We start from the raw sequence: 24,284 nt of genomic DNA on the forward strand, positions 1-24,284 counted from the left end.
TGGTAGTCCCTCTACAAGATTACTATCTTGCACTTCCCACTAAGCCTGTCCCATTTAAAGAATGTGCCATTACTCTATGGGGGGCAGCTACAGGAAATACATTGAAAAGGCACTTAAAATACACTTAGGCGAAACCCTAAAACCTCCCCGACGCCATATCATAAATCGCCGAACCCTGCATAACCCAAGCTACCCTTATGCCTCTAAGCTGGACTGTACACATAATAGGATCAGACTTGTGCTTCGCTGCAGCTCCACCCCCCGGTCGCCGTAGCATCCATCCGCTGCTGTGGCTCCGCCTTTTCTGCCGACCCGAAAAAAGTGAACCTCAGCCACCCCTCAAAGCTCCCGCTAAAACTCCGAAGTCTACAGCCCATCCTGTACCGGATAATTTGCCAATCCGGCGAAATGTCTTAAAACAATCCCCGTAACAAAACCTTGGTGCCATTCTCCCGCGTGTAAAATTGCCTGCCGCCGTTTCCGGCACCTTCAACCAACAAAATCGCTAGACATACGCCTAGTCGGCGGTCAAGTTCGGGTCACATCCCGCAACCCTGCCGTTCGATGACGGTCGGGCCGACAGGTCTCGGTCATCCATTCCGCAACCGTTTGTCTAACCCCGGGTCGGGAGAGTACACACACACAACGGCCCTCGTACCCGCCATGCTATGAACCCGAAGTAGCGATATTCCATATCCTTCACTTGTATAACACCACGCCCCATTTGTGCTGCTTTGGATCCAAGACCTATCATAACGATCACACCGAAAAACCCCGTTTAGATCAACAACCGTCCGTCAAGCAGCACACGAACACTGACACATCGCGCACACCGAAACGCCGACCTAAGTAACTCGTACTTCTAGGTCTTGACGCACCATATCGATTTCGAGAATTTTAGATAATATACGAGAGAGCGCGCATGCGATTCAAAAAGTGGAATATCTATCCACACAAAATAAACGAATTAATATATAATGCGCCTAGAACCTATGCAAATATCGAAATCCCAGAGACTCGAGATGCCAATTTCCTAAAAAATAAGGATGCAAAAACAGTTTGAAAAGATTTTCTTCTCAATAAAGACAATAACACCAATGAGAGTTCCGTCAAGATTCCAGCGTCAGATGCACGATCACCTGGATGGGATTATTATTGAAATTAATTCTTTCATTACGCCGTGCGCTTTCACAGCAGAAACTGCAGTATAACGGCTCAACACACGCATCGCTCTTCATATAAATCCAAGAGAACCGGATGATAACACTCTATAATGTTCTGCATTGATATGAGACGTGGAGACTGGTTCACAAGAGCACTTCATGCCAGTCTAGAGAGATATACGAATTTCTTCCATCTTGTCTGTTTCTAGCGCACACACAACCCCGCGTCGGACCCATCGGCTATGAAAACTATAGATCGTAACACATGAGTGATTTCCGTATACCACAAAAATTTGATCAGTTCCCCATTGAAGTTTCGGACGTCCACTCTCCTTACGAAATTAGGCATTTTTGGATTGAAAAAATGAGGGTGGTGCAACAGCTGCTCTTGACCTTAATTATATAGTTTCGGGCGCCGTTTTTAAACAATATTAATAATTAATTGGGTGGTCCTGGATTTTTTATTTTTTTATTTTTTTTGAAAAGAAAATCTTTCAAAGTCCGATTCTCTTTTTTAGGAAACTTGTTATTATATATTAATTCGTTGTTTTTTTTTTCTTTTTTTCTAACAAGTAACCAACCTGTTTCGTTGTTTTTTTTAGATGCATTAATTTTGATTTTGAAATATTTAAAATTAGATTGCGACATATAAATTACTGTACTATTTTTAGTCACTATTTGTCTAATATAATTTTCTAATTTTAAATATACATATTTTTAAGTGGCTAGAACATGAAAAGTCACTACTAAACTACAAAATCTTATATAAATTAATATAAAAGATAAAATTTTTAATAGTTTTTATTTTTAATTACTTATATATTATTTAAACAAATATATTTTTTATAAAAAAATAAGAAATGAGAAATGATCCATATGCAACTTTGAATATTTCTTTTTAAAAAAAAGCCATTAACAGTTCCTATTCTCACGCTGCCCGCATAAGTAAAATTCAGTTATAGAATCATGTGGTCGGTAATATTGGGATCGTTCAATGTCCTCCCATAAAAATCGTTGAAGCTGAGGAACCCGGCTAAACAGATTTCCAGGAGAACCCGAATAACTAGGGGCGGATCCAACTTAATTTTTTAGGATGGGCAAAAAAAAAAATTTCTGAGGTATAAGTAAAGAGTTTAGAATTGATAAAATTAAAACAAAAATAATTTTTGAGGGGTACAAAATGCTCAAAATATCTAAATTTTTTTTAAAATACCACATATAAATATTTAATATATAAAAAGGACGATATCAATCGGATCCTCAGCCCCAAGGCCTCCTGTGTCTCGTTCAAGGTTTCTCAATATCGATGCTTCGCTAACAAAGTGCCTAAGAAGAAATACATCTGAACAATTATTGACGACGACGACGACTGTTTTCTCATTTTCTCTGCTCCTCCATCGACTAGAAGAAGAACTATACAGATTCAGCAATGGTGCAAACACTGGCAGAGGAGAAATTATTCTGTACATAGTCCGAACGCAGGGATAGCTTCGGATGCTGCATATTTACTGCTTATCTGTTGCGTATTTTTTGTGTATTTAATTTTTTCTAAGTATTTTTTGCGTATTTATTGTGTATTTAGTGAGTATTTAGTGAGTATTATTTATTTGTTATTTTTTGGCACAAAAAAAAATTGTATAAAAAATACGCAACAAATAACCAGTAAATAAGCAGCATCCGAACGCGTTCGTAATGCGTTCGGATTACGTACAGAATAATTTCTCCTGGAAGAGAGAGGCAAAGCAAAAGAAGAACATTCCTCTCGTAATAAACATCCTCTCGGCTCTCCTCAAACGCACAACCAACCAAAACGATGAGCTCACGGCATCTCAGCAGTATCGGCGCCACCCTCCATCAGCGGCGAAGGCCTTCTCTGGCTTAGTCATACCGACGATCTCCATTCGCAGATATCTCGAACACATTTATTTTAACACTGACTGCAGTACCTGTTGCTATGTAATCGCCTTCATTTACTTAGACCGGTTCCTTTATTTCAATCCCTCTGTCAGACTAGATTTCTTCAATGTTCATCGCTTTCTCATCACAGCCATCCTCACATCTGTAAAATTCATGGATGAAAGGTTTGCCTTCTGCTTTCCTTTACTTTTAGCATGATATAAAATGGTATGTGTGTAAATCTCTCATTATTTATTTATTTATTTATTTATATAAATTTGTAAGCAATATATGTGGTATTCATTTACTATTGATGGACATTATTTTTTTATAATTGAAGAAACTAGTTTGTTTGATTCCACTGTTCGCCTAACTTAAATAAAATGTTCTGTTGGCCATCGTTTTGCGCATACTGAACTCTTCTTGCAAATAATATATTATAAGTTTTTTTGAAAATATGTTTGTTACGGACTAGAATATACGCAGCGATAGAGTTAGAATTTTTTGTCTCAGCATTATAAGAATATCCATCAAACAAACAGAAGAGAAATAAAACAAACACCTCGATTTTTACATGGAAACCCTGGAAAGGAAAAAACCGGGCCACACCCAGTTGAATGGATTTCACTAGTATTTGCTTGAGGTACAAGAGGCTGATTCTTCCTTAGAATTTAGGACAATCAGATTACAATAGTCCACTCCTAGATTGAAATTCAATTACAAACAAGAATTTGAGATTCAACGATGTTGGGTATTTGGGCAGAATCCTAGGGACGTCACTCAGAGATCCAACAGAATTCTGGCGTTACTTGGAGATCGAGCGAAGTTTCAGCGTCACTTGGGGATCGGGCGAAGTTTCAGCATCACTTGGAAGTCAGACGGAACTCTGGCGTCACTTGAAACATGGGCGGAACTCCAACGTCACTTGAAAGTCGGGGGAACTCCGACATCACCTGAAAGTTTGATGGAACTCCAGCGGAGGTCGAGAAGCAGCTTCTTCCCTCCTTCTCTTATCTTCTTCTTCCTTGGGTCCCCTCTTATGAGAAATGAGGGGCTATTTATAGTTTTCTGAGGATAGCATGACCAGTAAATAGGAGGAGAATCAAGGGCTAATGGGGAGTGGTTTGGATGGACGGTCGATATTGAACCCCTTGATCGTGGACTGTTCGTTGGACATTTAAATGTCTTAATGATATTGGAATTTGGCGATCTTGGGCTTGTTAGATTCGTCTTGTCGAGCCACTCGATTCGACTATAAGCATTTCATGTTTGGAAACCGTTTAGTAATTCAAATTATGTTTTGAACCTTCCAACAACGCTTCAAGTCTTCGATTCAAACTCATTTGGGCTTGGATATAGTTGAATTATGTGTCGTTGGGTTCATATTTTTGAGACACTCAGTTCGACTGTAAGTTTGTTGAAATCGGAGTTCATATGGTCCAAGATTTAATTTTTGAAACTTCTGACCTGATTTTGCCTTGAGATTCGTGCCCGGTCAAGATAATTTTTTGATGATATATCAATGTTAGTTTTTTTTTTTGGTGTTTAAAGCAATCTTCCTTTATATAATTTATTGTTATGAGAACTTCAGAAACGATCAAAATAATTAGGAAACGACAAATACAATTTCTCTCTCTTTCACTCTCTCTCAATAGAAAGTTGAGTTTACTTATGAATGTTAACAAATACAACATTTTTTTCATTAAAAACTGTCGATTCAGCTTTTATGAAAATAAGAAAAATTTTATAGGATCGTTGTAATAATTCCCACTTAGGGGTGTAAATGAGCTCAGCAGGTTCGAGCTCAACTTATTAACAAACTGATGAGTCGAGTTTATCGAGTCAATGTTATGTGTGGAATTTGATTATAATGATCAATATGGTTATTATGTTGTCTTGCACCAAGAAATTTTTTTCATGTGCAATGCCCTGGTGCTACGTACCCGAGCGCCTCGGTGTTGTGTTCCCGAGCGCTCCAGTGTTGAATGACAGAGAGCAGAGTGTCACGGCGATGCAAAACAAAGGCTTGAGCGCTGCAGCGCTCTAAACTAGCACCACAGCATTGCGAGACAGACTGAACGGTTTTATTTCACATTTTTCTGAAAGGTTGCATACCTTGAAGTTATTTTACATGGCTTTCTCTTGTATTTTGAGTAATTACACAATGAGAATGGTGTATGTGAGAAGAGAAGCAAGGAGAGAGTAAGAAAGAAGAGAGATTTGTATTTATTTCTCTCAATTTTCATAGTGGATTTCTTGTGTGATATGGCTTCGTGATTTGTTTTCCCTATTTTGGATTTTTTCACGTTAAACACTGATATCCTTTACTTTTCCACTGCTTTTACTTTCTTGCTTATTTCTTCGTTGTGGTGTTTACTCCTAATCTCATCAACAATCATGAGTTCGAGACTATACTCATGCTCATATATTAAACAAGCTCAAGCTTGAGCTCAATCTGGCTCGGCACATAAGCTCATCAAACCACTCAATTAACTTCACATAAGTCCATCGAACCACTCGATTAACTTCAAATATATTTAAAAATTAATTTAAATTAGCATTCTATAATATATGTTAAAAAAAATTAATTAATTCCATATTAAGATAAAAAATAATTTAAAAAAAAATTATTTAAAAATCGAGCTTAACATTCAAGTCAAGCTCGAGCCATTAAGTTGAGCTCGAGCTTAATAAATGAGCCCGGGTCAAGCTCGAGTTAAGTAAAAAACTCAACAAGCTCTAATTAGATTAGATAAATACTTGACTAGACTCACTCTTTCACACTCCTATTCCCCCTCATTTTCTTATAAAATAGAATTTCAATCTCTTGCTATCCTAATAAAAATGGGAAAAAAAAAATCATTAATGAATTTTCAACGCAACGCGTGATAGAAACAAGTTTCATTTCATCTTTTAATAGAAAGTAAAAAACTCTTCCCATTTCTTAAAATTTATGTTCAATATTATAAAATCTTATATATTTCAAAATCAAATATAACTTCTATCATCATGCTTTCATGATTTCATCGCCACATGAATCTACGAGCAACTAATTTCCACACAGTCATCAGATGCCCTTAGGCTCTGTTTGATGAGATTAGGTTCCTTATACATAATGTGTATAAATTTATACACATTGTGTACGACTATATACATAATACGTATATTATGTATATAAATTTGTACTCACTATATACATATTTTTATAATTTATATATAATGTGTATAATTGTACACACTATGTACAAGAATATATGTCACGTTTTTATTAAAGTCCAGATATAACTGAACTCCGCACGTAATAATTTCTCATGTTTGACATAGCTTTATGGCGCTCGCTTCTGACATTCATCAAAGGCACACAATATTCTCCATGTTAAAGCCGTCCCAAACGAAGCCTAAGTCTAAGTATTCCAAAGCAATGGCCAAACATAAACTTTGGTTGCGATCTGAAAAATAAAGCTGCAAGAAAACTATCCCAAACTAAGCCTTAAGTTTCGTTTGGGTTGGCTTTCTTATTGCTTCTTAAAGCAACTTTCTAGGTAAAAATTTTTAATTTATGTACTAAAATTTTACTTTAAGAAGCAAAAATAAAGCTGACTCAAACGAAGCCTTAATCTAATAGAATTTAATTGATAAAAACAAGATTCAGCACAATAAGCAAAGTGCAAAGTTACAGCAGGGGAACTGAGAGTCATGATCCCACAAGCCCTTTTTTTTAAATAAAACCCTAAAATCTAGCCCATGGTCCTGACTCCCCAGTCCCCACGCCTCAACCACAACCACAGTCTAAAGCTTCGTTTGGGACGGCTTTTTTATTGCTTTCTAAAACGGATTTTTAGTACAAAAATAAAAAAATGTGTACTAAAACTCCGTTTTAGGAAACAATAAAAAAGCCGTTTCAAACGAAACCTAAGGCTTCATTTGGGACAGCTTTTTTATTGCTTTTTAAAATATATTTAATTTTTGTATTAAAAAATTATTTTAAGAAACATAAAAAAACCATCCCAAACGAAGCCTAAGAATCAAGTGAAGCATAGCTGAATCACCGTGATATTCTGTGCAAAAAATATATGCTCAAGTGCTCAACCATGGGATGATCCTTTGTTCTTAACCGCATATAGAATGTATGTAATGTGCAAACTACAGCTGGCCATTTATTTTTAAAATTATCAAAATAAGATGGATCATATAACTGTCAAAAATATTAGAATTCAATGTTTGATTAAAAAATTAAAAACCTTATAAAATTATACTTCGTTTATTTCTCGCTAGTTGGTAATCATTCACTCTCATAAAAAAATTAATAGACGGTGAGCTTAAATTTTTAAGCTAAAAGATGACTCAAGCAAGGCTAATGTCATTTTATCCTCAAACTTAATTAAATAATTGTGTATTTACATAGATTTAAAATGACATATTTCAAAATAAAGACTTGATAAAAAACATTGTTAAAGTGATACTCTTAATAACAAACTTTTTCTCAACATATCATATTAAAATTATAATAAAATAAATTATAACTACCAATTTTAAGCCAAATTTTGAAGGAGAAAAGTTATGAGTTTTATTAAAATCCCCCTATACGTCATGCATAGAGAAAACTCCTATTCATGGAGAAATTATTCTATGCGGACACCGGACGGTTCGGAGACCAACTAGAACACACCACTTCACCTGGTACACAACGGTATCGAGCACCAGTACCGAGAAAAAAGTGACGTGACGAGTTTTGGTTGATCTCCGAATGTCATCCGGGTCCGCACATAATAATTTTTCCTATTCATGAGCATCATTGCATGGGTCTTTCCCCCTTTTTGCAAGGAGAAACTGATATGTGCATAGTTCCAGACGGGAGCTATATATGTCCGGACTCTGCCTGTAATAATTTCTCTTCTGCAAGGAGATTAAAATGCAAAATAAATCATATTTAAGTCCTTAAGACTAATAAGCTTCCATAACAGCAAAAATAACACAAAACAGCAAAAAACTTCAATTTGTAGAAACCATCTAAATCTGCCATATACTTTCCTTAATTAGATGTCCAATCATCAGCAGAATCACTATCAAACATAGGAAATAACCCATTTGTATCGATACAACAATGTTGCAGCACTGTATTTCAAAGCAAGCTAATTACAATCATCAAATCATCCTCAATCCACAAGTTCATCTCAAATTTATCAGCCATCTCCTAAAGAAAACCCAAATAAATAATCCTCAGCTCTGCCATTCTGATAAAAAACATAAAATTTTTATCTACAAAATATATTGCCAAATGGCCTCAATTCATAAGCATTCAACTACCTAACACACCTTAGCAATTACAGCAAAAGTTGCTAGACACCTAGAATTAGCTGGGCCATGGCATTCTTTCCATGTGAGCGCCCAGCTACCGATCTGCCTTAACCTGCAAGCATTCTAATTTCTAACCACCTCCTTAAAGGAAATGGAAAACATGTAGAGGTTTATAATCATATAAAGGAGAAAACTAAAACCAGTTCCCCAAAAAAGATTAAAACCTGATTTTGTTACTGTTACGCTATGTAAGTATCTAAAAAACACAAAAGATTAGTATAATACTGATGGACGAAACCCTAGGCCGATCGATCGGAACACTGAACTCCAGCCGATTCTAAATCGGCGTCTTTCTTCTCAGAGATCGGCACCATCTCACCGGCAACCTTGCCATTCTCCCCCGCCCCAGCGGCCAAGGAAGCATCGGGTGTCCGAAAGATGGCGTGTGCAACGACTATCGGCGAAACAGCCGCAATCGCGAGGAAAAGGTTAACAATAGCGCTGGCGAGCGCGAGCTGGATGATTACGAATACGACAAAGATCCCCGCAACGATGCGGGGGACGAGGATGCGGTGGAGGAGGGCGGAGTTAGGGAAGAGACGGAGGAGGACGGCGTAGGAAAGGATGACCTTGGAGATTAACATGAGGAAGAGCATCGTGGCGCGGTGGGAGGGGCAGAGGAAGATGAGAAGGGAGAACCAAAGGAGGAGGGCGTAGTGGATGCGGAAGGCGGCGAGGTTGCGTGAGATGCGGGAAGCGGCGGCGGAGCGATTGGAGGGGAGGGAGAAGGCGCCGGGGCGAGCGAAGCGGGTGATTGCTCGGCGGGCGGAGCGAGCGTGGAAGCGAGCACGCTCCGCCGCTGCTGTCGCAGCCGAGAGAACGGCGGATGGCCGGAGTATGGCGCCGTGGGTTGCCATTTCCTCCTGCTCTGAGCCCCCGCTCTTCTAGCCTTTCGTTCTACTCTTTCCCTAAAGAGCTTGGAAGAAGAATTGGAGGGGTTCGTTTGGTAGGTGGTACTGTCGACGGACTTCCCAAACACTGGTAGACTTTTGTCAGGACAAAGAGCGCGTCACTGATAGAAATGACCAATATGTCCTCATAAAATTATGTGATCCAGTTTAACGGTTCATACTTGTCGTATTAAGTCTAAGACTACTTATGCCTTCATGGGGGCGTTCAATTGGAATCAAGGGGGCGTTACTTAGAATAAAACGTAATATAGTATAACAACATTATAATTTAATTAACATATTTAAAATTATAATAAAATGACCAAATGTTTATAATTTTTTTTATTTAAAATAAAATGAATACTACATAAAATTCAATAATGATGGTGGGCTGATGGCTGGTGATTGGCAGCGGGGATAGGGAACGAGCAACGACGATCCAAGGTGGCAGGCGGAGGAAAGTGACGACATTGTTGGAGCCATATTAAAGCCGGGTTTAGGGTTTCTAAACCCTAGACAATGGGCATATACATGCGGCTTACAAGGTCGACAAGCCTAACATGGGCTAGCTCCAGTTTGATCTAGAGAAATTGTTGGAGGGGTCCATGGCAACTATGAATGAGTTATGGTCAATGAGTAAGGATCAACACAATCACATTTGAGAATTCAAATCCCTCATTAAAAGACACAATTAGTTGGTGATCTCTACAAGGTCCCTCTAGCCAGATTATGCTACGTACTTTTATGACTATATGCTAGTCACATAAAAATCTGATATGTTATCTATGTGGTCATAGAATTTCATTTGAGTATCACCATATTTAGTAAGGGGGTCCCTGTTGAATTCTAGATCACTTGGATGGAAGTTGTTGGAGCTATCATTCAGCCAAACATTAAAAAGCTCAAGTACTAGATGCAACAACTCAAGGATTGAGTTAATCAAGATAGGGATGATTGAAACCATATGTTATGCACATTGTTTAAAAAAATTATTCTGTGCGGCATCCGGATGCGTTTGGAGGAGAATTCGGACACGTCACATCACCAGGGGCCTAATGTATACGGTGACGTGGCACATCCGGATTCGGGGACCTAATAACCAAATGAACAAGCAGAACTGAAATATTTGCAATTAGGATGTCTGCAGGGCCCAACATTGGGTACCCATACTCACACCCATCCATGTGCCCACCCATACCCAATGAGGATGGGTGGGTATGGATACGTCCATGGCCTTGTGAGTGAATACTCAACATCGGGGGATAAATCAATTTATATTGCTAAGCACCGTATATCTTATATTAATGCAATCCTCACAATATAGTGTGCAACACTTAACCATGCTACGACTACAGTAAATTCTAATATGCGGCTTGAAAGTTTTTAATCAGAGCAAAGAGCAACAAGCCTCAAGGCTATCAATTTGTGGCAAATTGTGTTCAAAAAACATGGAAAGTGAGTACGTATATGTGGGTAGGGCATCCCAAAAGTCACCATGGGTGGGTGTGGGTGGGCGAAGCCCATCTGAGTAAAGCATGGGCGCCCAACCAGGACCCCATGTAGGGCTTTGGATGTCTGGTTAACTTTAGATCAGCCTTAGATGCAGCCATCTGCATGACAAAATACTGATCAGCAGAGAAAGCAAGAATCAAGAACAAATGAAATGTCATTCTAAAGGAAACATTTTTTTTCCAACTTCCATTTCATCAAACAAAACATGGATGTGTTCCCATTATATCCCATTAGATACAAAAGCATCATTCATTATGGCCAAAAGCTTCAGAACATCTTAATTCACACAAAAAGTGAGATTTTTCTTCCATAAAAAAGAAATATTTCCTTAAATATTTCCTTATCACCGAGCAATTCAGCAAGCTCTGAAAATATGAACCACCATTACCATTTTAGGACGAGTGACTGTAAGCTCAAAGACACAGACATCTCCTTCTCTGAAGTTATTATCTTTGACGAAAGTTTTCCATAATAGAATCCAAGATAAACCCAAACGGGTGTACTCAACTAACCACTCCTTTTTACGTAGGTTTTGGAGAATAATTATCTGCGGATTAAAGAGCTTGAAGTCCATCACAAAGTCCTCAGGAATTACCTGCACAGACAACAGCAAGGTATTAGCAACTTTAAATTGAACATCAACTCTGATATGATTAAGATTACGTTTGGGATGACTTTCTTAATGTTTGTTAAAACAATTTTCAATATAAAAATTAAAATATAAAAAGCTGCTTTAAAAAGCAATAAGAAAGCCATCCCAAACGAAGCCTAAATTATCCTTCAAATTTTTCATAATTTCTCCGTTCCAGTGTACTTCAAAGGGTAAAAAAGTGTGTACCCAATAATATGTAATGGCATTCAGAATGAACAATGGTGCTTATAACCTTTCATTTTTTTGTGTATTTATTTTATTATTAAATAGTTAGTCTGAAATTTAGGCTTCGTTTAGGACAATTTTTTTGTTGCTTCTTAAAGCAGCTTTTTAGTACATAAATTAAAATTTTTATGCTAAAAAGTTGCTTAAAGAAGCAACGAGAAAGTCGTCCCAAACGAAGCCTTTAGATGATGCTTCGAAAGTTGAAATGCTACCAAAATGGAAATCAAATAGCAAAGAAATTTCAAAATAGCAATACTTATTCTAATAACATTATAAAGTAGATGTTGGTGAACCAACAGCCCAATCTATGTATGGTATATCGTCATGATATCTATCTCTTAATAACTTGACTAGAATCTGTTCAGAAGAATTAAAAAGTTAAAATTCAATTCAACAACGTATGCGTTCCCTTGTCACCAACCAAAATAGAGGAAGAGCGTCAGCATCAATATCCACTGATGTCAGCATCAATATCCACTGATGAACACAGTAAAAACTCATAAAAAAGAAAAAGAACTGTAATTGATGGCTTCTAGGGTATAGGAGTTGAACAGAGCCCTGCATTGGGTGCCCATACTCACACCCACCCACCTATACCCAATGGGCATGGATGGGTATGGGTACGCCATGGCCTCGTGGGTAGGTATGGGTGGGTACTCAACATCAGAGGACAAACTGATTTACATTACTAATTACCCATATGCATGCAGTATATTACAGCAATGCTTACTACGCAGTGCGCAACACTTAACCGCGTCGCGACCACAATAAATTTTGATATGTGGCTTGAAAGTTTGCAGTTAGAGAAAATGGCAAAAAACCTCAAGGCCATTAATCCGTGGCAGACTGCATTCAAGAAGCGTGAAAAGTGGGTGGGTGTGGATGGGTGTAACATCCCGAAAGTCATCATAGATGGGCATGGGTGGGCAAAGCCCGTTAACGCAGAGCGTGTGTACCCAATGGGTACCCAACAAGGATCCCATGTAGGGCTCTAGAGTTGAACCTCAACTGGTGGCTATCTTACCAGAATAAACTTAGTTCTTATGCTGCTTGTCGTTAGAACTTCAAGAAAGCAAGGATTTCTTTTGGAGATTGACTTAGCCAAATTCAGAGCCCGGGCTTCAGCCTGTAAACTATTTTTCTTCATCTTCTTTTTCGACTTCTCTGCCATTAGAAATTAGCAAAATTTAGAAGCAGAGTTTCAGTTTTGGAAGACTCAAAACTTTGATCCGTAAAGTTACAGTATTACCACATCTGTAGTAACCTTCAACTGTATGAACAGTTTGGCTGATTTTAGAGAGAATGTGTTTCATGATAAAAATTATTAGATTCCATTTAGTTGACAGTGCTTAAGAATGAGTTTTAAAGCCAACAAATCCGTTTAAAACATAATGATTTCATTTTAAGGCACAAAACAAGCCAAAATGAGATCATATTTTTTCAAAACTTGTTTTCTATCAACCAAAAACCAAATGGGCTGTCGGAAAAAATTTTGTTACATTGATATATATTCAGATAATACACGTTATTCAATCATTCAACAATAAAAATCCAAGTTATCAATTGAAAATCATCGTTAAATGAATAAAAAAGGTAGACTTAAAGCATACCAGGCAAAATTTCTCTCTTGGAATGACTAGTCCCAGAACTATAAAAGCCACCAGAAAAAGTATCATCATCTGATGAAAATTGTTCACCATAAAAATCTCCTACTTTCGTTGTTGAACATTCATTAACTTCAGAACTCTTAGACATATACTTTTGCTTAGCTTGCAATAGTTTGGTAGATGCAGAAACCCTTCCCTTTTTAACAAAGTAGGAAGATGGGCTCTCACAACCATTTTTATCAAAAAATAGAATAGTAAAGCATGATTTCCCGCAATATTTGAAGACCAAATAGTCATCTTCCATCACATGATGATCTTTGACAAACTCCTTCCAACCATCTTCAAAATATAATCGATCTCCTTTCCTTGACAATTTGACCTCCCATTGGTTGCCACTAGGCCCCTTTAGATAAATCAGTTCAGCAAATTTAGCAATTTCTCTTGAACTCGCAAGTTGCAATGGGAATGCCTGCCAATGAAGATTGAGTTATATAAAGGTAATGCTACTCACCCAAAATAAACCTATATACATAAAATAAGATTTTTTGAACGTCGTGTTCATAATTTATGTTGCTCAATCAAACAATGGGCTACTAGCATATATCTTTTTAGGTGTTTAACAGGAAATCGACTGGTTATAATAGATGAACTCATACTTAGTGGGCCCACAAAGGAGCTCTTCTAAGGACCACAAGGCCCAACTTGATAGATCAGTTGAAGGGGAGTCTCCCCTCACAAGAAAAGTCAATGATTCTCATGGATTGCTCTATTCACAACTTGCCAAGCCCAAGGGGGGTCATTCGTCGCAATTCGTAACAAAGAGCGCCCACCATGCTCGTTGTCCAAGTTACAGGAAAGCACCAATCCAGAGAGTTATAACTCGCCCATCGCAATCAACCAACCACTGAACCCGTCATCCCCACAACCTAAACGTACTCGCCTCATATTCTTAGGTGATTCGGAGCTTCCATACAGGTTGTTAGTGATCTCGAGATGGCAAACATTATAAAACTCTCAAACTCTCAGTTTAATACTCTACAACATATTCGCCCTTAAACACTTGACACTAATGAACTTGCCTTGAGTCAAATAAATAAAGTCAAGAAAATTGATTTTCCCTCTAGTCAACTAGAGTGTAATAAGTGTCTAAGGCAGTATGTAACTAAGAGTTATTAAGCCTTATATTTTTTTTATTTATTTTACTTGATGTTATCATTCATGTCATGATTATTCAACAAGTTTTACGCTGGCTGTCGACTAACTAACGCAACCCTCCACTTTTTTCATCCAGGACTTGGGGCCTGATAATAACAGTATTATGGATGTTCTCACTAGACATTTGCAAGAGGATGTAACTTTTTTTTTATTTTATTTTTTTATTTTTTGTTTTTTTTTTTGTTTTTTTTTTTTTTTTGCAAGAGGATGTAACTTGGTTTATGCTTTTTGCTGATGATATTCTTATTGTTGATAAGACTAGAGAGGGAGTTGAAGGTAAACTCGAATTATGGAGGTCAACCTTAGAGTCTAACGGTTTTCGTTTGAGTAGATCTAAAACCAAATACATGGAGTGTAGTTTTAGTAGTAATAGATCTAGTGGGGGATTTGTGACTTTGAGCAATCAAGTCATTAATAAGTGTACTCGTTTTAGATATTTTGGATCTATTATTTATAGTAATGGTGAAATAAATGGGATATTATTAGTAGAATTCAAGTTGCATGGTTGAAGTGGAGGAATGCTTTAGGTTTGTTGTGTGATAGAAAAGCACCACTCAATCTTAAGGGAAAATTTTATGAGATGGTGGTGAGACCTACAATGCTTTATGGCGTAGAATATTGGCCATTAAAAGAAAAGCATAATATTAAGTTAAGTGTTGCTGAGATGAGGATGCTCAGGAGAATAAGTGGACTTACTCTTAGAGATAAGATATGAAACGAGCATATCCAGGAAAAGGGTTGGAGTAGTTCCAGTGACAGATAAGATTAGAGAGAGTCTCCTTAGATGGTTTTGTCATGTAAAACATCGGCCTTCTGATGACCCTGTTAGGAGAGTGGATGTATTAGATTTGATCTATGTTAAGAAAGGTAGAGGTAGACCTAAAAAGACTTGATTATAAATAATTAGAAATGTCATTTCATTAGTAGATTTAAATAAGAATTTGACTCTAAATAGGAGGAGAAAAATGATTCATGTAGCCGACCCCACGTAGTGGGATAAAGGCTTAATGTTGTTGTTGTAGTTGATGTAATCATTCTCATAGCCCTTGAATCTCTATAAATAAAGAGTGAGGAGGAACATTTTGGATCTTTTTCATCTTTGACATCTATTAGCACTTGTAATACAAATATTTGAGATAGTGTTGCATTTCCCATCAAATATTTGACATCTATTAGCACTCTCTCTCTCTCTCTCTCTCTCTCTCTCTCTCTCACCATCTCCATCCTCATTGGTTCTAGGTCCATACTCACAAAACTAGCCCACTAGTGAATAGAGCTGTCAAAATCGGGTCACAAGTCGGGTTTGGGTTGAACCCAGAATTGACTCGACACTATACGACCCGACCCGAACACGACATGATTTTGCAAACGGATTAATTTTTCAAACCCGAACCCGACCCGCTTCAAGTTCGGGTCAACCCGACCCGACCCATAAATCTGTCGGTGGAGGTTCCATTCACAAGCTTATTCAGGCAGCGACAAGCCGGCAAGATAGCGAGCTCCTCTCGTTGTCATCATTACTTCTAATCCTCTTGTCACGGTCTCGTGCTAAAGCCAAATGTAGGCTAGTTGCTACAATGACAGCGGCAGGACAGCAACGACAACGGCTCTCAGACGAACGATGGATGCGACAAACAAAGTAACGGATGCAACCCGGGTCAGACGAATGCAACAGAGACGGTTCCCAGGTCAACCCGGGTTATTTTGGGTTTCCTCTGACCCGATTTTACAAATGGGTTGAAATCTCTAACCCAAACCTGACCTAGTTCGGATTCGGGTTGACCCAAACCCGAAATTTCTGTGTAGGGTTCAGGTTGGTTTTCAGGTCGTGTCAAATATTGACACCCCTACTAGTGAGGTCTACTATCACGCACATACAAATTTGAATCCAACATATATGTATATGCATATACAGATGAATATGTTTATTAAGTAATTAATTTAATCGTGATAATAAATATTATTTAATTTAACTTTCACCATCTTAAGTGATATTATTTTTATTTTTTATTTAATTTGTTAAATATAATTTATAATTTTTTTAATTTAATAAACCATTAATTAATCATTAGTTGAGATGTTTACCTAAGAATGATTAAATTACTCTAATTAAATTTGGTATGGAATTTGTAAATATAATTAAATGTCCCAATCATATAACTTTTTATATCCTGAAACAAATAGTCAAACAATTCACCTGAATTTACCTAGATTAAATTTTTATCATAACAAAAAATTCTAAGTATTTAACCCATATATGATTTAGCAAACCCAAATTTACAAGATTTACTAGATCCGACTTAAATTAAATCCTACTTGTAGCGAAACATCGCCTCAAGATGTTGGATATATAAAGAGGATAATTTTAAATGTTATGCATGTAAATCCCTTTTCTAAAAAATTAAATTTCATATTCATCTGAAAAGCAAAATTAATCACATTGATAAAGTTTTAAATGCCGAATGAGATAACCTAAACATTAGATTCTTACTCAACAAAGAGCGAAATCAAGACGAAAACTTTCATCTACCATTTTCTCAGACAGTTCATCAGCCGTGAACTTTATTACGAACTGAAGGCTGTTCATCTCTAGGTGTTCCCACTTCCTTAGCCTCATTGCATTTCAGCGTCAATCTTGTGTAGTACAAACCCTACATGAAATCAATTAAACTTGAAGATGAATGCCAGTCATAAGATAAAAAGGCAAAGGTAACACATATAGGTTTCTGCGTCCTTTGGCCCGTTGAAACAGAAACAAAATAGTAAACAAAATCAAAAGAATTAAAAGAAATCGCTAACAGAAGAAAAAAAAAGGGCAAAATTGTTTTTAGGGTTCAAATAGCAAGAGATAGATGACATTTAGAGAATAACACAGAGAGTTCTTTCTTTACCAACTGGTTCTTCCATTTAGGGCTGGCAGTGAGGAGCGCTTCTTAGAACGGCTCTCAGCAGTCAGCACAGATTCCGAGCTCAATAGTTTTAACTTTGGAAAATTTATATACATACCACTTTATAAAATTCTATTTACATATCTAACACTCAAAACTTTAATATTACACATACCACCCTATACTATTTTAATGTCAAATATGTCACTCATATTTTTTTCCTACCACTCATATAATTCATTTATACCACTCATATTTGATATAAAAATGAATTATGGTTGGTATGTATGAAATATTAAATTTTTAAGTGTTAAATATGTAAATAAAATAGTATAGTGGTATGTATGTAAATGACCGTTAGCCATCCACGGCTGAGATTAAAAGATAATAAGTGTGCAGGTCTGCTTTGCAGAGAAGTGGAGAAATGCCTAAAGTAGGCGGCTGTAGCAGTGAGAGCTGAGTGGATTATAACATGTGCTTATCAATATTAATAAATATTAAAACTCTGATTTAAATATATTTGTCATAAAAATACACAAAATGATAAAGATACAGTCATGTCAAATAGATCCTAAATCTGTAATAAAAACATAATTTTTCGTAATTTTATAAAATTGTGATATGAACAACATTAGATACATTAATAAATATTTATTAATATGTAAGCCTCTTCAATTTCAATTTATATTTAATAATATATGATGTATGATTAGGATTGAAATGATCAAATTAGTAAAAAATGAAATGTTAGAATTTCAAGTGGGAAGAAATACAATCCAATTTTATGATAATCGGATAGATTAAACTATAATTATAGATAATTGTATTATTAGTTTGATAATATTATGTATTGCAGATATTAATAATGCTATTGAACATTTTCAGGATTAACATTAAATTGATTTTAGAAGAAATATCAGCATAAACAGACCCTTATAACTTAGGTTTAAATCATTTTTGACGTGTCACTAAAAAATTCATTTGATTAAGTGTGAATCTCATATTTATATTTAAACTGAAAAATTTTTAAAAATAAAATTTAGAATCATATGAACTACAATTTCATCAAACTTATAATATATTTAAACATCTCGGCAAAATGATACTAATGATACAAAAATTGACCATCCAAATCAAAATGAACCATAATCAATCAACCGAAGCATATTTAAGAATTTTGGGATATTAATTAAAAGATTAAATGGTATCTAAATATTACATGCTTATAATCAAAAATAGCGGCTTGATGATATGAATTAAACAAGTTTAAAATCATTCAATTATGAGGCATTAATGGTCTTAGATAATGAATAAATGATTTTTTATTAAAAGATTCAATAGGAATTGCCTAATAAAGACCATATGCCAATCCTAAAATATCATAAAAATACCTCTACTCTCTACATGAAAAGGATCGGCAACTTGAAGCTTAGAGCTAGACTTACATTGGACAGAACTTGAAAATTTGAAAAACTTTAGAACTCCATTATTAAAGTTAAACAATTTAATATTATTATGTAAAAAGATATAATAAAACCTTATCTAAACACCATTGACATTTACTAATCATATGATTATATCTTAAAATATATCATATATTGTTATCATTCCTTCAAAGCCTAGCAGTTTAAAATAGTATGTTATCTAACTATAGATTTTTATGTTTAGTTTCTGTTTCTGTTAACATGTAAATCGTCAAGAGATTTTCTGTTTACTTCCTGTTTAAGTTTGAAATATACATTGGCTTCCGTTAACAATTGATGGAAGAACAGTAGCTTGAGTTCCATGACTGAACTGCTGCTTGAAATAAATTAGCTTCAGTCATTCTCATATGTGTAACTACAGCTGCAGATATCAGCCGCATATCCCGGCTGCAGTTGTATTAGTATTAGGTGTTTGTTAGGCCGGCCCAGGAGGGGCCGGCTGAACCGGTCCAACCTTGACCGGTTCTCTGCAACAGCAGGCGGTCCAAGCCAGGTGGGGGCGGATGCCCTTGTGGGCCCAATTGCTTAATGTAATCAATGTTTATGAGGGAAAGTTTGAATTCATGGTTGTTTAGTCTTTTTGTAAGAGATTAGTCTTTTTTATTAGGATTTGCTTTTCATCTTGAATTTGGAAGAGATTTGAGATCTAGGATTTGTTCATTTTTAGCTCTAGGTTTTGCTAGAGATTTGGAGAGTTATTTCTTCCTCTCGAATCGAAGAAACTTGTATGATTAAATAGAATAAGTTTTCATCGTGTTCTCTCCAATCTTCTGAAATTCCTGCATCGTTTTGCTGATTTATCTCTGAAATCAGCCTATTTCTCACTGTTTTCACCAATTATTGATAGGTTTGCTTGTGAACTCATGTATTCCTCCTTAGGGTTACTTGCAAACTCAAGTACTTCCTATCAGTGTTATTGCAACAGTTGCAGTTATATTAGCATTACACAAATAATCAATTAATTGGCAGCAGTTGAATTAGCATAGCATGATAGCGTTTAGACTGATCAGCAATTAACATTATAGGAAACACACAGTTCACCTTGATTAGTTAACTGTGGGCTTTGGCTACTAACAAAAAAGCATTGAGTTCGAAACTTGCATATTTGATGTGCGTGTGGGTTTGACTTAATAAATCAAATGTCCATATATATATATATATAGAGAGAGAGAGAGAGAGAGAGAGAAGGAGAGAGGAAAATGCAACAACTGCAATTCAATTAGCTGCAATTTCATCGTGTGATGTGAATTTTTTAGAGGTCGCGCATTTCTCTTTGGTCTGTTAGTTTGGAGCTTTGACTATCAATTAAGAGGTCTCGACTTTAAGTCTTGCGTATTTGATTTATGTGTGAGTTTGACTTAATTAACCTAAATGTCAAAAAAAAAATTATAGAGGTAATGCTGTAATTGGAGTTCAATGTACAGTAACTGCATTTCAATGCATAGCAGCAACTGTATCAACTATATACCAGCAATTGCATTGGAGATCAATGCATTTTTATGAATACTATTAAACTTCAATGTACATCAGCAACTGCATCAATTAGTTCTGTTATCATAGCAGGACTCAATTTGGTTGCCGCACAACAATTAGAACAATAGAATACATACAACAACAAATATCTAAACATTACAAAGAGCCATCTCATAAACTTCACCCATAATACACGAACTTCATTAATAATATGTTTGTACTAATAACAACTTGAAATAAAGATCATTCAATACCCAACAAGCTAAAGAAAAAAAAAATTCAGAACTTTCATTTGAAAGCAATAGAATGGAGCCTTTTAATACCCATCTCGTAGATGCTTATAACTAAATAGCATATATTGCATGTTTAGGTTCATCCAACCATTTAAAATAAAGTTTTCTTCCACTACTTTGTCTTCTGTAACAAGTGAATAACATGCTTTTAAGTTAAATCTACACTAAGGCTTCATTTGGGAAGGCTTTTTTGTTGCTTCTTAAAGCAGATTTCTAGTACAAAAAATTTAATTATTGAACTAGAAAGCTGCTTTAAGAAGCAGCAAGAAAGCCGTCCCAACAAAGCCTAAATTTGACAAGCTTGATGACTGCCCCTTGTTGCTGAGTAATAAATTGAGCTCATTTATGGCAGGATAGTACCTGTTGATGAAATAATGAAATTGACTTAATTGAACAACATGATTGGTGGTGTTTTTATGTCATAAAGTTGAACGAAGCACAACTACTACAAAAAAAGGAATAGTTAAATATGTTTTCACAAGTGATTAGCATCTAATCCATATCAATATTGTTAACATATTGAAAAGTAATAATACTTCATAAACAATCACTTTACTGGGGGCAATAACTCGAATAAGCCCTTCTTTTAATTGAAGAATGAAGAGACAAAACAATATAGTAGGGATAACTATAGTGTGAAACTGAGAAATGTTAAAGGGAATATCATGTGATTTAGGTTCAATTAATGGAGTGCTAGTGAACTATAATGGCTATATGAGGGTTGATGGTTTTCTTTTTAGTTTATCAGTTGCTTGTGGCATTCTTTTTCTTTCAGCCAATGGGATGTATGCTACCATAGTGAGATATAAAGAATGCATAGAAAAAAAGTGTTACGCCGGCCTAGGAGTGGCCAATTGCTTTGCTTGAACCGGTCCCTACTGGACCAGTTTGGGTTTACCACCGCCGGCCCAAGCAAGGAGAGAGAGGGGGAGTCGGACACTCCTTTAGGCCCCACATCTTGAGTAATGCTTGTTGGATGAAAAATTTTGAATTAGGGGTTGTTTAGGAAATTTGTAATTCTCCTTTGTCTTTAATTAAGGGTTAATGTTAGAATTAGGTTTTCATCTGGAATTTGAAAAGGATTTGAGATCTAGGGTTTGTATTCTTGGCCTCTAGGCTTGACAAGAGAATCGGAGAGTGGTTTCTTCCTCTCGAGTTGAAGAAACATGTATCTTTGCTGTTTTTCCTGCTTCTACTAGTGGAATCCTTCGTTTTCTCTCAGTTTTCTATTGTTTTTCCCAAGAAATCTGCTGCGAAGTGCTGATTTTCTGTTGTAAACAGCAGTTTGCATTCTGTTTTCTCACTAATTTCGATTAGGTTTACTTCGAACTCAAGTATTACCTTAGGGTTACTTGCGAACTCAAGTACTTCCTATCAAAAAACTTGTTTAAATGTAGTGATTGGTCTTAATAGGAGTTACAAGCATGGTTTTGAAAGTGCCCTAAATTTCAAATTGCAAAACTGTCTTTTGAACTGCCCTAAATCTCAAAATGCAGTAAAAGAATAGGAGGGAGAGGGAGAGGAAGGATGTCTAGCAAGGGAGAGGGCTTTGTGGGTCTCTAAAAGGCTGTTGCGAACGGGATCATAATGCAAAAGGTGGGATCACGATATCTTGTAGGATAAAATGATCGTAAGCTTTTACACTCTACGCAAGCAAACCAATGGAGAACATATGCGATCATAGATACAATTAACTATGGAGAATAATGGCTTTCACCTACACACATCGATGGGTAATAATATATATGACCCGATAATCACGAGATTTCCCCATTCGATATATCAGCTCGAATGAGGTAAATTTGATGTGGGTGTCGGTTTCCCACAAACACAAGCCCCCGTGATTAATTATATCTTAGGCATTGACCTAAAAATACTCTTGATTAAGGACGCTATATTTTTCTCATTGGAGTTTAGCATAAGTGAATATCTAGGTTGTTCTAATCCAAAGGAAGATTGGCTCAATCAGGCTATTCAACATGCACAAATTTACAACATACCAAGCATGTGTGAGAGAAAGAGGGAAGAGACATCATTAGTGTGACGCGGATGTGTGGGATTTATAGCCTCCGAGAGTGAGAAACCTATCCAACGGTATACCCATATCACCAGCATTTGACCATAAATCTATAAAAAATATACTGTACACTTGGTACTAATGCCAATGGCCTAACTAATGCAAGATACCATGAGGGGACTTATGACTTAAACCCCAATAGGGATCTAAGGAGCCCCGACCTAGATTTACTACCTTGCTCGGAAAGGAGTAACTAAACTCCACATAGCGTCTTAAATTCATGATGTCCGATCATATGAAAATGCAAGAGTGGTGGGAGGCATAGAAAGGGAAATGAGCATCAAGCCGGACCATAAATGATAATATGCTATGCAAAATGAACAATTACTCTATGTTATAAAAGAAAAGTCTACATGCTTTGACTCAAGGCTATGCATGCATGGGTAGGGCCAATCAGAACTAGTCAATAGTCATTGTGAAGTGAACAATGCTTGAAATAACAAGTGAGTTTTAAAAAGTGACCCATAAGGGATCATGCATTAATTTTTTGAAAAGTTGGTTGATTTTAAATCCTAGATTCATTTTTATCTAGTTTAAACAAATTTTAATTTTATAGAAAATTTAATATCCTAAAGAGCCTAACGTTGACTTCGTCTGAGCCACACCAAGCAAAATAAAGTAAAAAATCTATGAAAAATATGCAATTCTAATACACAATTAAAGTAAACACACTAATCATCACACAACAAATAATATGTAATGAAAATGAACGCAGCTGGGTTCTCCAGTACATATAAGGAAAATAAAAAGGTACCTTAGCTCTACCATATATATAACTCAACTTAGATCTGTACATCACTTAATGGTGTGTGGGGTCTTAATTGCTCCTCACACATTTGGCCTCCTCCCTTCTGAGAGGGCTCTTCAAATGAGAGCCTTAGGTCCAAGGGTTTTCGCCTCTAGGATTCTTCGGATCAAGAGAGAGAGAGTTTGGGGGATTCGAATGCCGAGGTTAGGGTGATTCTAATGCCGAGGCCAGAGCATGGGACGAGTCTTTTGTCTAGGGCATTCGATCCAGAGAGGTAATGAAAGCTGAGCATCCGATGAAAGCCAGAGCGTATCCCCTTGAAGAAGGCCTCGTTAACGCCTTCTCAAACCACCCGCCCTTACTTTGATTACCTGATATGCGAAAGAACGAAAGTCCTCCATATCCGCTCCTGCTAAAGCCATCCAAACTTGCTTCAAAACAAGGAATCACGCGACTTAGCTCAAGGACGATGGCAGGTTTGGGAATTTGATCAATTAGAGCTCTTGGATCACATTTCTTGATCTATAGAATGTTTTGAATTGATGCGGATTAAATGGGCTGGTTGGGCTGAAATCAAGCTCGAATCGAGCCAAATTTGAGTCGATTCACATCAATTTATGTTCAATTCAATTCGATTGCAATAATTTGATGAAATTAAACCGAAATCGACATCGACTGAACTCCAATTAGGCTCGACGAGGGCCAATTAACTCGGTCGAACATACTCGAGGGCATTCACGCAAAAACGAGGTCAACAGGCTTCACATTACCTAATATAAAAAATGTCCAATGCCCAGTGATAG

The 24,284-nt window shown here is 36.5% G+C and overlaps 3 protein-coding genes across 3 annotated transcripts; 1 reads left to right on the plus strand and 2 right to left on the minus strand.

Annotated features, from left to right (window-relative positions):
* Nucleotides 1-2,855: 2,855 nt before the first annotated feature.
* LOC110092673 (cyclin-P4-1-like) lies at nucleotides 2,856-3,988 on the plus strand. The gene is made up of 2 exons (XM_020817322.2): nucleotides 2,856-3,244; nucleotides 3,823-3,988. Exons 1-2 carry the CDS (start codon nucleotides 2,856-2,858, stop codon nucleotides 3,986-3,988), a joined length of 555 nt encoding a protein of 184 aa, XP_020672981.2.
* A 4,114-nt stretch (nucleotides 3,989-8,102) lies between these two features.
* On the minus strand, nucleotides 8,103-9,389 carry LOC110092674 (PRA1 family protein B3). The gene is made up of 2 exons (XM_028694634.1): nucleotides 8,376-9,389; nucleotides 8,103-8,293 (listed from the first exon to the last, which is right to left on the minus strand). The coding sequence occupies exon 1, from the start codon at nucleotides 9,272-9,274 to the stop codon at nucleotides 8,657-8,659; it is 618 nt and encodes a 205-aa protein (XP_028550467.1). The 5' UTR covers nucleotides 9,275-9,389; the 3' UTR covers nucleotides 8,103-8,293; nucleotides 8,376-8,656.
* A 1,597-nt stretch (nucleotides 9,390-10,986) lies between these two features.
* Nucleotides 10,987-17,490, minus strand: LOC110092675 (B3 domain-containing protein Os12g0592300). Its single transcript, XM_020817324.2, has 5 exons — nucleotides 17,410-17,490; nucleotides 17,049-17,169; nucleotides 13,307-13,772; nucleotides 12,721-12,860; nucleotides 10,987-11,414 (listed from the first exon to the last, which is right to left on the minus strand). The coding sequence occupies exons 2-5, from the start codon at nucleotides 17,133-17,135 to the stop codon at nucleotides 11,175-11,177; spliced, it is 933 nt and encodes a 310-aa protein (XP_020672983.1). The 5' UTR covers nucleotides 17,136-17,169; nucleotides 17,410-17,490; the 3' UTR covers nucleotides 10,987-11,174.
* Between the last annotated feature and the right edge of the window lie 6,794 nt (nucleotides 17,491-24,284).

This window comes from Dendrobium catenatum, unplaced genomic scaffold (genome assembly GCF_001605985.2).
Source record: "Dendrobium catenatum unplaced genomic scaffold, ASM160598v2 fragScaff_scaffold_526, whole genome shotgun sequence".
Classification (NCBI taxonomy): Eukaryota; Viridiplantae; Streptophyta; class Magnoliopsida; order Asparagales; family Orchidaceae; genus Dendrobium; species Dendrobium catenatum.